At 42.0% G+C, this 16016-nt stretch overlaps 1 protein-coding gene across 1 annotated transcript in view; it reads left to right on the top strand.

Moving 5' to 3' along the window:
• Window positions 1-7753, top strand: part of Lrp4 (LDL receptor related protein 4) — a 52962-nt gene extending 45209 nt beyond the window's left edge. The window contains exons 36-38 of the mRNA XM_051184204.1: window positions 627-714; window positions 2883-3024; window positions 5395-7753. Coding sequence (XP_051040161.1) covers window positions 627-714; window positions 2883-3024; window positions 5395-5727 — 563 coding nt within the window. The 3' untranslated portion in view covers window positions 5728-7753. The remainder of the gene's footprint in view (window positions 1-626; window positions 715-2882; window positions 3025-5394) is intronic.
• Window positions 7754-16016: the final 8263 nt, after the last annotated feature.

Below are 16016 nucleotides of genomic sequence, written 5' to 3'. Positions count from 1 at the left end.
AAAACACAGGTCAAATTCAAAACAAAATAACCAACACATTCTCCTTATCCATGAAAGATACATTCTAAACTCACCAATGAAACCTGAAACCTCAGATAATACTGAATCCTACTACACAATGTTTTTCCTATACATAACAATATCTATAGTAAAGTTTATTTTTAAAATTAAGTCAAGTAAGATTATTAGCAACAGTAATTAATAATGCAATAAAACAATTATAACAACCTACTATAATAAAGTAATGTAAATATCATTGCTCTTTTCTCTCCAAATATTGTAATTTCTCATTGAAATATAATATGTTCAGGCCGTCATTGATAACAGAAGGAGAAATCACAAATTGGAGGGGGCTACTATATATGTATACATGTGTACTGTCATTTGATTTCCACTAGTTATGTTTAACTAATGAGAAATGTACACTTAGAAGTTAAGCGTCTTGTCTTACGTCACACAGAAAGTCAGTGGTGAGGCTGGTATTGGAGAAGCTTCCCACCCATCTCCTGCTCCTTGCTTCTGTGACCCTTCACTATCCTCAAACAATATGCAGTCCCACACACGCAAGCAACAGCTAGAAGGCAGTAGGTTTGCAGTTCTTACATAGTATCTCTCTGTTCTCCTAGGTGAAGGACTTCACATCAGCTATGCCATCGGTGGACTTCTCAGTCTTCTCTTGGTTTTGGTGGTGATTGCAGCTTTGATGCTGTACAGGTAACCTCAGCCTTGCTGTATGAGTGACATGCTCTTTGGTCCCTGTTAGCCTATATATATATTCTCTTAAAGCTTCACAGTTTGCTGAATACCCATCCACACAGCCTAGTTTGACCACTGGACTCAGCAGTTTCCTTATTGGGTGGCTGACTTTTCCCATACCCCTCCCCTCTCTACCTCAAACTATTGGAATTGGAAATGGTCCTCCCTTCACACAGCACAACCTTTACCTCGACATAGTTGACATAGCATTGCCCTCTAGAAATCACTTTGAGAATGCATAATGTGTCATCTTCAATGTTGGATCTTTGTATATGCCTTTTTCTATATATTTTCTTTCTCCCAGTGTTCCCTCTCACTCCCCACCCCCTACCCCGCACCCTGCACCCCCCACCCCCAAGACAGGGTTTCTCGGTGTAGCATTGGAGCCTGCCCTGGAACTCAACTCTGTAGATCAGGCTGGCCTCGAACTCCCAGAGATCCACCTGCCTATGCCTTCTAAATTCTGAGATTAAAGGTGTGCACCACCACCCGTCCAGCTATTCCCAGTGTTTTAAATGTTGCAAACAACAAAACTAACTGAATTTTGCAGCCCCCATTGAAAATAATAATCTAATAATGCAGCCACCACTGAAAATAATATAATAATAATAATAATAATAATAATAATAATAATAATACGATTTACCTTTTAATAGGACAGTATTCCATTAAGCCTGGTAACCTTAGCATTTCTATTCCTGTAATGAAACAACTGTAACCAAAAACCTGGGGAGGAAAAGGTTTGTTTTGATTTGACATCATTGTAATCAAAGGAAGTCAGGGCAGGAACTCTTTAAAAGGGCAGGAACCTAGGCAAGAGCTAAGGCAGAGGCCATGGAGGGGTGCTGCTTACTGGCTTCTCATGGCTTGCCCAGTCTACTTTCTTTTTGTTTGTTTGTTTGTCTTGTTTTTTTATTTTTTGAGACAATTTTCTCTGTCCTGGAACTCTCTCTGTAGACCAGGCTGGTCTCAAACTCAAACTCAGGGATTCACTTGTCTCTGCCTCCAAAGTGTTGGGATTAAGGGAGTGCATCACCACATCGGGTCATCAGCTTAGGAGTGTCCCCACCCACAATCACTAATTAAGAATATGCCTTATAGGCTTGTCTGCTTGTAGACCTATCCTATAGATCACTGGTTCTCAACCTTCCTAATGCTGTGACCCTTTAATACAGTTTCCAATGTTGTGTGACCCCTAACCATAAAATTATATTATTATTTTTTTCATAAAATTATTTGTGTTGCTACTTCATAGCTGTAATTTTCCCACTGTTATGAATCATAATGTAAATATTTTTGGAGATAGAGGTCTGTTGAGCGGTCATGACCCACAGGTTGAGAACCAGTGCTATAAACTCATTTTTCTCAATTGAGGTTCCCTCCTCTCAGGTGGCTATAGCTTATGCATAAAGCTAGCCATCACACCTGGTAACAGAAGTATTACTCCTTACTACAGACAAGGATCTGAGTTTCAAAAAGATTAGATTATGCCTACCCATATTCCAGCTAGTAGATCACAGGCGTGGGATTAGAACAAAGATCCATTTCTGCATAGCAAGTAACCCCAAAGGGCAGTGAGTTAACATGATAACCACTTATGGCTCACAGTCCGTGTGAACCAGAAATCTGGATGCAGCTTCACTGTCTGCTCTGCTGCAAGGTCTCTAACAGGTTGTAATCTGGGGAACAACGAAGAGTTATGATGACCTGATCTCGGGGCTTGAACGGAAAAAACTCCTTCCAAATCTACTCAAGTAATTGTTGGCAGGATTCAGTTCCTTACTGACTATTGGTTGGAGGTCTCTCTCGTCTGCTGCCTGGGGACCTTTCCATAAAACAACTTACAACATGGCAGTGTCTTTAAAGAAAGAGAGAAAGGGAGGGAGGTTGCACCACTCAAGATAGAAGCGAATCTAGTATCTAGTACTTTTGCATAATGGGTTCACTAGAAGTGAGTCACCAGCTCCAACCCACACTCAGGGGTGGGATTCAGAAAGGTGTGAATGCCAGGAGGTAAGGTTACTGGAACCTACACAGAGGCTGCTTCCCACATAGGTGGCATCTTCTTCCAGTATCATTCCTATAAAGATCTCAACTAATGTCTGCTTAATTTCTTTCTCTTGAAGACACAGGAAATCCAAATTCACGGATCCTGGGATGGGGAACCTGACCTACAGCAACCCCTCCTACCGAACTTCCACTCAGGAAGTAAAAATTGAAGCAGTTCCCAAACCAGCCATGTATAATCAACTGTGCTATAAGAAAGAGGTAACAATATCTACTTAGGTTTCCTGGAGGTTGGGGAGCAGGAGAGTGGAATTATGATTGAAGTGCCTAAGTGGATGTGTAAGGACTATGTGCTGTCTAATCTACCATTTTGGAAATTATAGTGAACAGAAAACTGAGTGTAATTTGGGTTTCTGCAGAGATGTAGAATCTTTGGGGGACCATAGTAAAGGCAAGTAGGTCTGAAAGCAGTGAGTGTCTATCTCCCTGAAGAGGATTTTTCAGGTTTATGGATGCTTTTCTTTGTGGGGTGTCATCCCTCTGGACTGGGGCTGTACCACTCTAAAACAAGGAGAATTTTTAGACAATACTCCCCAAACCCAAGAGCGCCTAGACTCTTTCCTTCTCTAATCTCTGATCCAAGTGCCTGTTGTTAGGAAGGGTTAGTTTTCTTTATTCTTGCTCTTAAGGTTTTGAGAGATTTTTCTAGAAACCTGAAGATTTTACATTTTTTTTTTTATTATTTTTTTTTTTTTGTTAAGTCATTGCAAAATTGTTTTCTGATTTAGGAATGAAAAATAGTCCCTTTCCTGTGGGGGGATCTGAGGTCTGAGATATCAGATTTTTCTAATCTGGTAGAACCCTCTTCAAATAATTCCCAAAGAAGGCCCTTACCAATTTACTCTGATGTGTTTAGCAGTCAACCCTGCAGGACCCTCACTATACACAGTAATCCTACACTTTCTGGATCCAGGGATTCCTGTAACTTAAAAAGCTGCCGCTGGAATTCACTAGACTGCCTACCATTCTGGGGATGGGAAACCTCTCCTCTGTTTCTGAGAAAGTCTCTTGAGGATTCTTAAGTTCCTAGAATGTGGGATGTCCCAGAAAAGAATTACAATAAAGACTATCAGAGTTGAAAAACAGGTCCGAATGTGTAACTCAGCAGTGCAGCACAAGCTAGCCCATGCAAGGCCCTAGATCCATCCCCACTGCCACAGAGGAAAAGAAAACCGTGTGACCTCTTTCTTTTGTTTTCTGCTTCTTCCGCAGCAGCTCTTTCACCCCTCTGATAGCCTTTCACCCTTTCTCTTCTGATTTCCTGATGTCAGGTATCTGTTGCTCTCTGTGTGTAGAGGAAATGATGTCTCCAGAACTACCACTGTTATGTGCCCTACCTCTCCCCAACTTACCCAGTGCATTTCTGTGATGAGGACTTTCAGTGGGCCTGCATGTTATCTCACTCTAATTTCAGATTGGAGAGTGTGCTGGGTGTGTGCTGGGTCTCTGTTTGTGCTTGCAAACTACCTGTCTTTCTGCATGATTGAAGGCAGAGCCCATCATCAAGTACCTAGCATAATACCTGCTTAACGTAGGGCCTTAGTAACCATGTGGAACTGAATTGTTACTAACAGAGAGCAATGGTTGGAGACCATGGACAACCCCAGGGATAGAACCCAAGCTATGATGATGACCCTTTGGCTTCTAGTATTGGTAGGATTATTAGAATTCCCCACAAATCAGGAATGAGGCTGCCCTTGAAGAGTACAAGAAAGAAAATACTTGAGCAGAAATCAAAGCTATCCTTAAAGTGATTCAGGTTGCTTGGAATGGTCCCAGGGCTTGTGGAAGCAGGTCCAGAGTATCTTCCCCAAAAGAGTTATAGGCTACAGGATTTCAGTGATGGACATTACAAACACAAATACAAGGATTTTTCTAAATCCCACTCCCCAAAGCTTATCTCCCAAGTGTTTCTACCACAATTAAAAAGATCATTCAAAGCAAACTAGTACATAAAAATCCTTATGGCATGCGCATTGAATTGCGTTTGCCAATTGTTTTGATTATCATGTCAGCATAATATACCATTAATAAACCACAAGAATGATGCAACAGACTAGTACATGATATGACTTAAAAACCTGGATAAATGCATACTGAATTGCTTTTTTTTTTCTTATATCAGCATGATGTTCCATTAATAATCCATGGTAACAATATAGCAACAGCTAACATGTTTTAGTGTATCTTGTGTCCAGTGCTGTAACAGTTGCATCCCATGAATTGCCTCATTTAACCTGTATAACAATTGGTGTGACTTGTAATGCTGTTATTCCCCTACACTGCAGATGTGAAGATTGGGTTTTAGAAGTGTTAAGTAATTTGCTCAAGATAACATAGCTAGTAAATGGCTGATATAGGACCCGAAGCCATGATTTTCCCCCTCCCTCTGTGATGATGTAAATACCATCATAGCTGCCCTTAGATTTGCTTCGACCACATTGTTTCTACCAGTCTGTGGGATTTTTGTCCTCCATAGCCATTTTAGTTCAGTTCTGCTTCCACTTTCAGCTTACCATGAAAACATTTATAGAATGCTAACTGACTATGTGTCTCTATTCTCCACCCCAGGGTGGACCTGACCACAATTACACCAAGGAGAAGATCAAAATTGTAGAGGGAATATGTCTCCTCTCTGGAGATGATGCTGAATGGGATGACCTCAAGCAACTGCGAAGCTCCCGCGGGGGCCTTCTAAGAGATCATGTATGCATGAAGACAGACACAGTGTCCATCCAGGCCAGTTCTGGCTCCCTAGACGACACGGAGACAGAGCAGCTGCTGCAGGAAGAGCAGTCTGAGTGTAGCAGTGTCCACACGGCAGCCACTCCAGAAAGACGGGGCTCTCTGCCAGACACGGGCTGGAAACATGAACGCAAGCTCTCCTCAGAGAGCCAGGGCTAAGTGCCCACATTCTTGCCCTGCCTGCCCGCTCCTTCTCCTCTATGGACTTTTGATCCTTGTGCTCACGTAACAGCAGGCCCCTTTCTTATGTGCTCATCGTCCTCCCCCCACCCCAAACTGCTTCCAAGCCCCCCCCAGAGAACCTGTTACTCACCTGAGTCCATAACTACCCAGGAACAGGAAATGAGGGCACATCTCAAGAATTTAGACCTGTTTACCATGAACCTCACCTCTTGCACTCTATCCTGGGCCCCCTGAAACTGGGCTCAGCATGATTCCTGGTCTGTCTCTCCTTCCTTTGGCACCCTCTGTGCCTGCACCACAGCACCACTGCAAACTGATGATGTAAGACTCTTCCCCATCACAGCTGACATGATGGTTTCTCAGTGAACCAGCTTGCTAGGGGCTGGGACTGGAGGTCACAAGTAAAAGGTAATAGATGGAGGTTGAGAGAAGAAGGGAGAATCATCCAGCTGGTCTGGGTGTTTGGGAAACCTCCAGCCTCATGTGTTGGTAATTATGGAAAGCTTTTGTGGGGTACTTGAGCCCTGGTGTCTTGTCCATTGCGGGCAGTGGACATTCTTCTCACCCAGGAGTCACAGCTTTGTCAGCTGTGATAGAGGTGAAGTGTTGGTATGGCTTAAGTTGTTCTTTCTCCTGCTGGAATGTCTGGGGCCATTTCTCCCTTGGATAACTGGAGGCTTCTGTCATGGCAACTCACTAATAGGAACTCCTCCTGGTGCTGCTACTGGCCAGCCCTCTTTCCAAGCCTTTAACTATGTTGTGAGCTTGAGTGAACAATGGGTGGGACTTGGAGACTAGACCTCTAAGACATTTAAGAAGTTCTGCATAGATTAAGCACAGCATCCTACCTGAGCTTCACTATTCTGACTTTCTGTCTCCCATTCTCTGGGATCCCAAGGGAAGCAATTCTGTAACAGCCTTCCAAAGAATGGCTAGACATTTTCCTAAATGTCCAGGAAGAGCAACTAGAGAGACACAAGGTACCCAGGGGCTCAGGAGAAGTATTATGAGGTTGCAACTCTTGAGTTCATTCTCAAGTGCTCAGGGACACAAGTTCATGAACACAACCTGTGGCTCTAGGGTGGAAAAGCACATATGGCAGCTCTTCCCAGCCACTGCCCACACTAAAGTGCCACCACTTGCTTCATGCTCCTTTATACCAAGGGCTTCTCTCAGCGTCCTGAGAAAAATTTCTTCCTAGCTCTTCACTTCTGAGAGGGAGGTCTAGAATTGCTTTTTCTAACCTGTCCCTGTGTCGCCATCAGTCTTTAAGGTCCAGTGATAAGGGGGCCAACCAAGATGCAAAGTGGTGAGCAAGGGGTAGAAGGTAGTCAGAACCAGTCCAGAGCAAGTCCAGGCACTTCTCTCTAGAAATTGAGGCAACAGAAGTGATCGACAGGAGCTAAGAATGGAGGGAAGGGTTTTTAGGGGAACTTTCCTGACTTAAAACATCTCTCATGTTTATTGCTGTTCAGAGATCACCAGCCAAGCAGATGCAAGAAAAATAGGACAAGATCGAATCTTTTCTGGTCAGTTATAGAAGTAGGAGACAGATGTCAAACCATTCGTCTTGTTCTCAGGCCTTTCCCAGTACATCAACTGGGAGAAATACAGTGCCACTTCTAAGAGAAATAGGGACATTTCACACGGAATAACACAGCAGTTGAGTCTTTAAATTCATAGTTGGGGAGGAGGGGGAGGAAAAAAAAAGGAAGAGTGGCATCCTCCTGAATGGAAAGGGGCAAGGTTCTTATTGCACTTGGGCTGTTCGGAATGTAGAAAGGACATGTTTGAGGAAATATCTATTTGAGCACTGATTTATTCTGTACAAAGGGCAAAATCTCTCTGTCCTAAACTAACGGAAGTGATTTCCCCATGCTCATGTGTAATGATTTTAACATTACTCACTGGAGAGATTGGACTTTCTGGAGTTATTTAACCACTATGTTCAGTGTTTTAGGGCTTTATGATAATTTAATATAAATTTAGCTTTTCTTAATTACTTTGGCTGGCTTGGAGTCATGACTAATTTTGCACCTGCGCAGACCCATGCTGTGGAAAACCTACTTGGGGACATCACCTCTTACATCTTCAGAGATGTATGGACTATGAAGGGAAATAAAGGGTGTGGGGTTTGTGTTGGTGTTTTGGCTTATCTTGAGAACACAGGTCAAGGTGAGAGAGTTCTCTGACGTGTCGCCCTGATTGGCAGGTTTCATCTTGAATGCAGCTCAGTGGGTTGATGGAAGCTGTCTGTCTAGACAGGATCACAATGATCATCATCGGTGACCTCTCCAGGCTCCAGAAGCTAGTGTCATGGCATGTATACCATGAATCTTCTACTTCTGTTTTCATTCATTAAGGTCTCCTATGCCATAGAACTTGACTTTGCTTTGCAATGATGGTGACCAGCAAAAGTGTCCAACACAGTGTGAGAAATCCCAGAACAGGACTGGCTGTCTCCAGCACCACACATACAAAGACTCCAGTTTTTAAAAAGCTACATTCTTCCAGGCATGGTGATGTACACCTTTGATCCCAGCACTCGAAGGCAGAGTCAAGTGGATCTCTGTGAGTTCAAGTCCAGCCTGCTTTACAGAGCTAGTTCTCAGGACAGCCAAAGCTACATAGAAAAACCCTATCTTGAAAAACCAAAAACCAATTTACCCACTGTATGTCAAAGCTGGAAGAAGACACTCAGGAGCCTATCTCAAGTTCTCTGAGCAGATTATTCCTGTGAAAAGTAGGAAATTTTCTAGTCCTAATGCTATGTACATGTAGAGAGTTTCAAGATTCAATGTTTGATTTTCTAAAGCCTAGACAACATCAATAATTAGGTACCACCCATACCTAAACCACAGTCTCATGGTGTGGAGTTGAGCAGCACCTACATCCCAACCCCCTACCACCTACATCCCAAAAGAACAAGTAGAAGAAAAATGAAAAAATTAAGGACATTGTGTTTAATTGACAAGAGATCTGGATCTAAACCACAATGTATAATTTTCCGTGTTTGGGCAGTGGGTAGGGGTACCAGAAAAAAAAACTTGATGAACTAGTTCAAGGACAACTAAACACTTTCTCCCCCAACATTCTTTAAAAAGAAAACAAAATCCCATAACAAGAATAGAAGGATCTTAGACTCTTAAGGATGAGAGGAGGGTTGAGAATTCCTTGTCCAGTTCCCCAGATACAAAAGCCTGAACCCTTTACTGGCAGAAGATGAGTCTGATCCTAACAAACTATGACTAGGGGTGCAGTTGAGTAAGTAAAGGCCTTGCTTTCCTATGGGGCATGGTGGGCATGGTGGCAGATGTGGTAGCCCGTTCTAGTGAGTTCAAGGCTAGCCAGGGCTACATAATGAGACCCTATTTAAAAAGTGTGTGGGGGGGAGCAAGAATGATGGCATACATTTGAAATCCCAGCACTGGAGAGATATTCATAGGTAATCCTGGGGGCTTATTGGCCAGACAGCCAGGCCTAGTTGGCAAATTGCAGGACAATAAGAACACCCCCCCCCCGTGTGTGTGTGTGTGTGTGTGTGTGTGTGTGTGTGTGTGTGTGTGTTACCTGGATAGCTCATCCTCATTTAGGGTTGACACCCAAGGTTGCCTTTTGGCCTCCATGTATACACATAAACACATACCACAGAATTCTAATAAACTAGACTAGTGGTGGCATGTGTGCCTGTGATCCCAGCATTCTGGAGGCTGAGTCAGGAACATTCTGAGTTTGAGGCCAGCCTGGGCTAGTGAGACTTGTCTTCAAAAATGAACAAAACCGGTTGGAGAGATGGCTCTGCCATTAAGACCACTTCCTACTCTTGTAGAGGACCTGGGTTTAATTCTCTATACACACATTATGACCCACACCATCTATAACTTCAGTTCTAAGGGATTTGACACCCCTCTTCTGGTCTCCATGAGGGCCAGGCACACTTGTGGTGTAGGTAGGCAAAATATCTACCTTATACATATATAATAAAAGTAAATATATATTATTTAATCTCCAAAATGGATTTGACAAATAGCCTAGCTGTTAAGGGTCCTTATTACGCCTGCAGAGGGTCTAGGTTCAGGTTCCAACACCCACATGGTAGCTCACAACCACTGTAACTAGTTCCAAGGAATCTAGCTCTGGCCTCTTTGGGCCAGAAAGTATAGGGTGCACATATTGACACATATATGTTTTAAAATACATATATTAAAAAAATAAAACAAACCTTAACTACATTTTTGCAAATTACATTCAAAATGAAGTCACTGCCTTTCAGTACTATAAGAACAAATGGTGGCGCCTGAGATGAAAAAGTCTGTAGCCTATAGTACATTCCAATGAAGAGAATGTTTATATTGATTTCTTTGTGTATATGTGTGTGTATACAGATGACATTGCCCACATGTATGTGGCAGTCAGAGGACAACCTATGGGAATCAGTTCTGTGACCTGTGAACTCAGGCCATCAGTCCTGGCAGGAAGCAGCTCTACCCATTGAACCACCTCTCAGACCCTGATAAGAAGGTCTTTGTGACAGGAACTGACACTTACCCAAACCTAGGCATAAAGAAAGCTGAAAAGCAGTGAGGAGGGTGAGGAGCATTTGCAAGAGCTAAGGGCGAAAAGAGTACTGACATTTGAAGAGTTCTTGGCCTTCTATTTATGGACATAATTAAAAAGGAAATGTGGTCAACGATCTGGGGGTGTAGCTTAGTGATAGGCCTCTCATCTATAGTGTTCACAAAGGCCTGAGCTGCTCCCTCAACACTGCCACCAAACAGGGGAAGAACAATTGAGTCCTTTTCTGTTTTTTCAAAGTCTATGGCTTTTCCTCACACAGAATGACTTGAGTGTTCAGCCAGTCTCTGTTTCAAAACATTCCCTCACTTGCCTATTTATTTGTCTTCTAGATAATTTTCCTGCTTCAATAGGGGACAGTTTTATTTCCAGTTAAGCCCAAGGTTAAGTTAGTTACTAAGCTAACTGATCTGCTTGTTTCACTCTGTTGGACATAAAGAGCCAAGAGTTCACATAGCCTGCCCTTCCCTGTGGTTTAAGAGCTGGTTGATGGCTAATGAGACTTCTATCTTTCCCTCTGCCTCCTTCCTCTTTTATGAGACTGATGTTTCTGTGGTCAAAGTTCATTGGAATAGTCCACATTTTGGAGGCTGGAAAAATGGGCTATAAGAAAAGGAAAGACATTGTTTAAAAGGTTATTTTTTTCCCTTCATTTAACCAGTACCTATTAACTGACAGAGCATAAGCTCATGATCTTGGAGACCAGTTAAAGCACAAATCCCATAGCCACTTGAGATGTGTATTAGTGTCACCATTATCTCCAGAGGATTATTCAGGAGCACATCGACTGAAGGCAAAAGGAATTCAATCATTGAAGCTATTCCTCTTAGGCTGGAAATAAGAGTCTACATCCCAGGCTTGGGATACTTCAATCAGAATACACTTTGTGATTATAAACAGAATGAGCACCTGCTCCAGTCCTAATGGAGTTTTTAGAAATGCCTAACAGTTACTCAGCAGCCACAGTACTTGACATGAATTTCCTGTTTCTGGTTCCAAGAATACAATGTTCACTTTAATCCCTGATATGAACTGTGCTTTGCTACTCTTGTGGAGGACCATTGGGAGGTCCCTGGGATGAAGTCACAAATAACTCTAATAAGTACACATTTAAGTGTTAGTTAATGGGTTGCCACAGGTAATTTTGGCCAAACACTGAGCACCTGCTATGGGCAAGATACTATATAGGCTTCTACAAGACCTTAAGAGGCCCTGCCACTCCCTTTCCTCCACTATCTGTCAGATTCATCTCCCTCCCCTTCCTATTCATCTGCTCCAGCTATACTGGCCTCCCTGCTGCTCAAACCTGCTTTTGTGTAGCTGTTCCCTCTGCCTGACTCTTACATATAAGCACGACTAACTCCATTACCTTTAAGTCAGCTCTAGTATCATCTCAATAAAAACATAAACAAACAAACAAAAACAACTGTCCTAGGCAGGCTGTGGTGGTGTGTACTTTTAATCCCAGCATCCAGGAGGCAGTGGCAAGCAGATCTCTGTGAGTTCAAGGCCAGCTGCATCTACACAGCAAAGTCCAGGCTAGCCACAGTTGCATAGTCTTTAAGGGGAGCTGGGGAGATTCCTCAAGTCAGTAAAGGGCCCTGAGTTCGATCATTCGTACCGACACCCACGTAAAAAGCTGGGTATGGTAATACATGCTTACAATCCCAGTGCTGGAGACTTGAAGATAAGAGGATCCCTGGGGCTTGCTAGCCATCGAGTCTAGCCAAATTGGTGGGCTCCAGGTTCAGTAAGAGACAATGTATTTAAAAAAATTTAAATTTTGTGGAAAGCAATTGAAGAAGACACTTGATGTCTACTTCTGGTCTCTACAAGCACGCACATACACATGTGTATATAAAATTACAGTGTAAGAACATACTGCATAATTTATTTGTGTTGATTATGTCTCCTCACTATAACAAGAGCTCTTTGAGTGAAGGGAATTTTTGTGTGTGTCTATTTTGTTCATTGACTATTCCAAATGCCTAAAACGGTCCCTCCCCATACTAGGTATTCAATAAATATTTGTCAAATGAGTAAGTGAATGGATTCCAACATCTTAGATGCACACCTTCAACATAATGTTGAAGACAAAAAGATCTTCCCATCTTGTTCTAAAACTCTTCAGAACCCATACGACACAATCCTTTATTGAGCAAATTTGAGGTAACTCTCAACCTTTCTTCTTCAGATTATTTTGATAATTTTTAAATGAACTATATATGTTTATGTATATAAACCAATGACCAATGCCTGAAGAAGACTGTTTCTGCATATTCCTTATCCATTTTCCAAAGGTTACTGTTTGCTTTGACTAGTTCCTCTCCTTCCTTACATGTAATTCTATTCTTACCTTTTACTCCTTCCACTCTCTTCCCCCTGTAGTCTCATTCACTCTATAGAAAGCAATTTCCAAATCAATACCACTTAAGACTTGGTCTTGTCTCCCAGCTTCCATTTGGTATTTCTTAGCCTTCTTAGATGATTCCATTTGAATATCTCATTGGTATAGGAGAGTAAACAAGCATAAAACTAAATTCTCTTTCTTTCCCTTGGGGCAGGCCTCTCCCCACTTCCCACTTCCATTTGGGCAATAATAGTCCTCCCTGTTTCTGGGCTCTAATCCTAGCACTTTGGACTCATTTTTCTAAATAGGATCCACTCTTGCCTTTGCACCTAATCTAATTGGCTGCCAAATCTCTCATTCCTCTTGAATCTAGTCTTATCCTTTTCACTGCTGTTGTATTAGATTCCAAACCAGGATACCAACCCTTACTCAGAAGCTAACTTTCTTAAACTCCTGACTTTTGTCACTCTCTTATTCAGAAACTTCCAATAGTTCCCTATCACCTACTTTATAACATACTCCTTAGCCTGGTTTTCAAGCCCCTCCATGAATTGTTCCTAATTTTCTTAGTCCCATTACTTCCCAACAGAAATATTTTCTTAAAATCAAATTCCTGGACTGGAGAGATGCCTCAGAGTTTAAGAGGACTTGCTGTTCTTGCAGAAGAGCTGGATTCAATTCTTAGCATCCACACAGTGACTCATAACCATCCCACTCCAGTTCTAGGGGATCCAAAGCCCTCTTCTGACTTCCTTGGTCACCATATATATACATGCAGACAAAACATTCATACACATAAAAGGAATAAATCTACTAGGTGGTGGTGGTGCACGCCTTTAATCCTAGCACTTGAGAAGCAGAGATAAGTGGATCTCTGAGTTCAAGGCCAGCCTGGTCTACAGAGTGTGAGTGCCAGGACAGCCAGGACTACACAGAAAAACTCTGTTTCAAAAACAAAACAAAAAAAGAAAAGGTGTAAAATTAAAGACAAAAACAAACAAAACTCTCAAATTCCTAAGTTCAGTCCCATATATACAATGTACTTCTTGTCTCTGTGCCTGCTGATTGACATTCTCCTTGCCCCTTGCCCCATTCATATCACTGGTAAAGTACTAATTTCCCTCCCTTCCATTTCCACTTATATTAAGCTTCTTATGATTCCAGGGATACTATAAACATCTTTAGGCATATACACACTCATACCCATACACTGATAGTTATATTTAAAAAAAAAATCACTTTATGCAACTTTCCTTAAATTTGTCTTTTATAAATTACTAATAAAATTTCTCTTCTACTCCAACAAATATAATCAAATTCTTTTCTGAGAGTATACATGTGTGTCTACCATATGTATGTGTGTGCATCTGTGTGTGAGTGCAATTGTTCCTATTGTGTCTATGTGGAGGTCAGATGTCTGGTGTTTTACTCATTGCTTTTCACCCTTTTTGTTTTCCTTTTTTTTTAAAGATTTTATTATTTTATGTATATGAGTGTTTTATCTGCATGTGTGCCTGGTACACAGAAGAGGGTATTGGCTCTCCTGGAACTAGAGTTATAGATGGTTTTGAGCTGCCATGTAGGTACTGGGAATCCAACCCAGGTCTCTGCAAGAGCAGCAAGTGCTTTTACCGCTGAGCCGACTCTCCAGCTCTCCGCCCTATTTTGAAGCAAGGTCTCTTGGTTCTCATTGTTTAGACTGGCCAGCCAGTGAGCCCTCCGGGTCCACATGTCCCTGCCCCCAGGGCTGGGGTTACAGCTGTACACTGCCACCCCTGGCTTTGACACAAGTCCTGGGAATCACAAGTACTTGCACTTACTGTACCGTCCTCCCCAGCCCAATCCATTGAATTATTTTTGAACAACTGTACAGTGTTCTGTTGATATTCTGTAATTTATGTAAAAGGTTTCATTTTGATGGCCCTATGATTTTCAGATTTATTTTCTAACTTCCGTGTGGCTCAGTAACATTTTTACACATTTTTATTTGTATATTTGTATAATAACATAAATGCTCCTTAATAGCATTACTGGGCCAGAGAATCTGTAGAGCCCAAAAGTGTCCTCCTAAAAATTTACACTCAAATTTAACAATGAGTTTGAGCATTTACGTCTTTATTCTGAGACAGTCTCCTGAAGTCCTGGCTGGTTTCCAGCAGACTACATAGCTGAGGCCTGCCTTGAATTCCATTCTCAGTCAATCCATACAGTGCTAAGAACTGCCATACTCACATCTTCTTCACCTTTTTTCTTTTCTTTTCTTTTTTTTTCGGAGACAGGGTTGTCCTGGAACTCTCTTTGTGGTCTTGAACTCAGAGATCTGCCTGCCTCTGCCTTGTCATAATAAATCCTCATGATAAATTTGTAAGGGAAAAATCAATATTATATTATAACTTAATATTCATAGAATGCTGGATATTTATTCAGGAAATAATTTTAGCTGGGTATGGTGTTGCATATGCTGTAATTCCAGTACTTGCAAGGTGGAGATGGGGTGATGTCACAAATTTGAGGCAGCCTGATCTATAGTGCCAGTTCTAGGCTAGCCTGGGTTATAGAGTGGGCCCCTGTCTCAAAAAAGTAAATAAATAAATAAATAAATAAAATAGAGCAGTTAAGACGGCTCAGGGGGCTAGAGGTGTTTGCTGTCAAGTCTGGGGAACTGAATTTGAGCTCTAGAAACTATATGATGGAAGCAGAGAACCACTCCTAGCAAGTTGTCCTCCGACTGACAGGCACCACTATCCCTCCATAAGACAAATAAATAAATTGTAATAAAATCGAATTTTGATGATCATATTTCATAAAATAAAGCCTCTTGTCTTCATAAAAATAAGAATTTGCAGAAGGTATTGCAGTTCATTAAGGCCATTGCTTGTTGTATTAAATCCTCACATTAAATTTGTGAGGAAAACATAATTATTACATTTTCCACAGGTAGAAACTGAGGTCCAGATTAACTGAGAAAAGCGATTTGTTCAAAAGAAGTCCAGGAGTGTAATTTAGTATCCTGCCTCCATTCGAGGCTCCTTCTACTACATCCCAGTTGCCTCGTTTCCCTCTCAGCACAGAACTGCACAATCAATATTTTCGAATGCAAGCTCTCAAAAAACAAAACAAAACAAAACAAAAGGCAGAGACGTTGACAGTAGTTTAAACATCTGTAGTTAGGTAAAAGCAACGTGATGATGGCTAGGAATGCATCGATTTCCACGCACCTTTCGCTCTTCATTCTGAAGTCGTTGGTAGCCATTGGCTGCCCTCCTGATGTGTAGCCCAAAGAAAAGCATTTGCGCGCTGCCCCTTTAAGGCCGCAGGCGGCGCGTGCCCACAGTCCTTT

The sequence above is a fragment of the Phodopus roborovskii genome, unplaced genomic scaffold, assembly GCF_943737965.1.
Source record: "Phodopus roborovskii unplaced genomic scaffold, PHOROB, whole genome shotgun sequence".
Taxonomy (NCBI): Eukaryota; Metazoa; Chordata; class Mammalia; order Rodentia; family Cricetidae; genus Phodopus; species Phodopus roborovskii.
The sequence above is the reverse complement of the archived record's forward strand: the minus strand, read 5'-3'. Positions and strand labels throughout refer to the sequence as shown.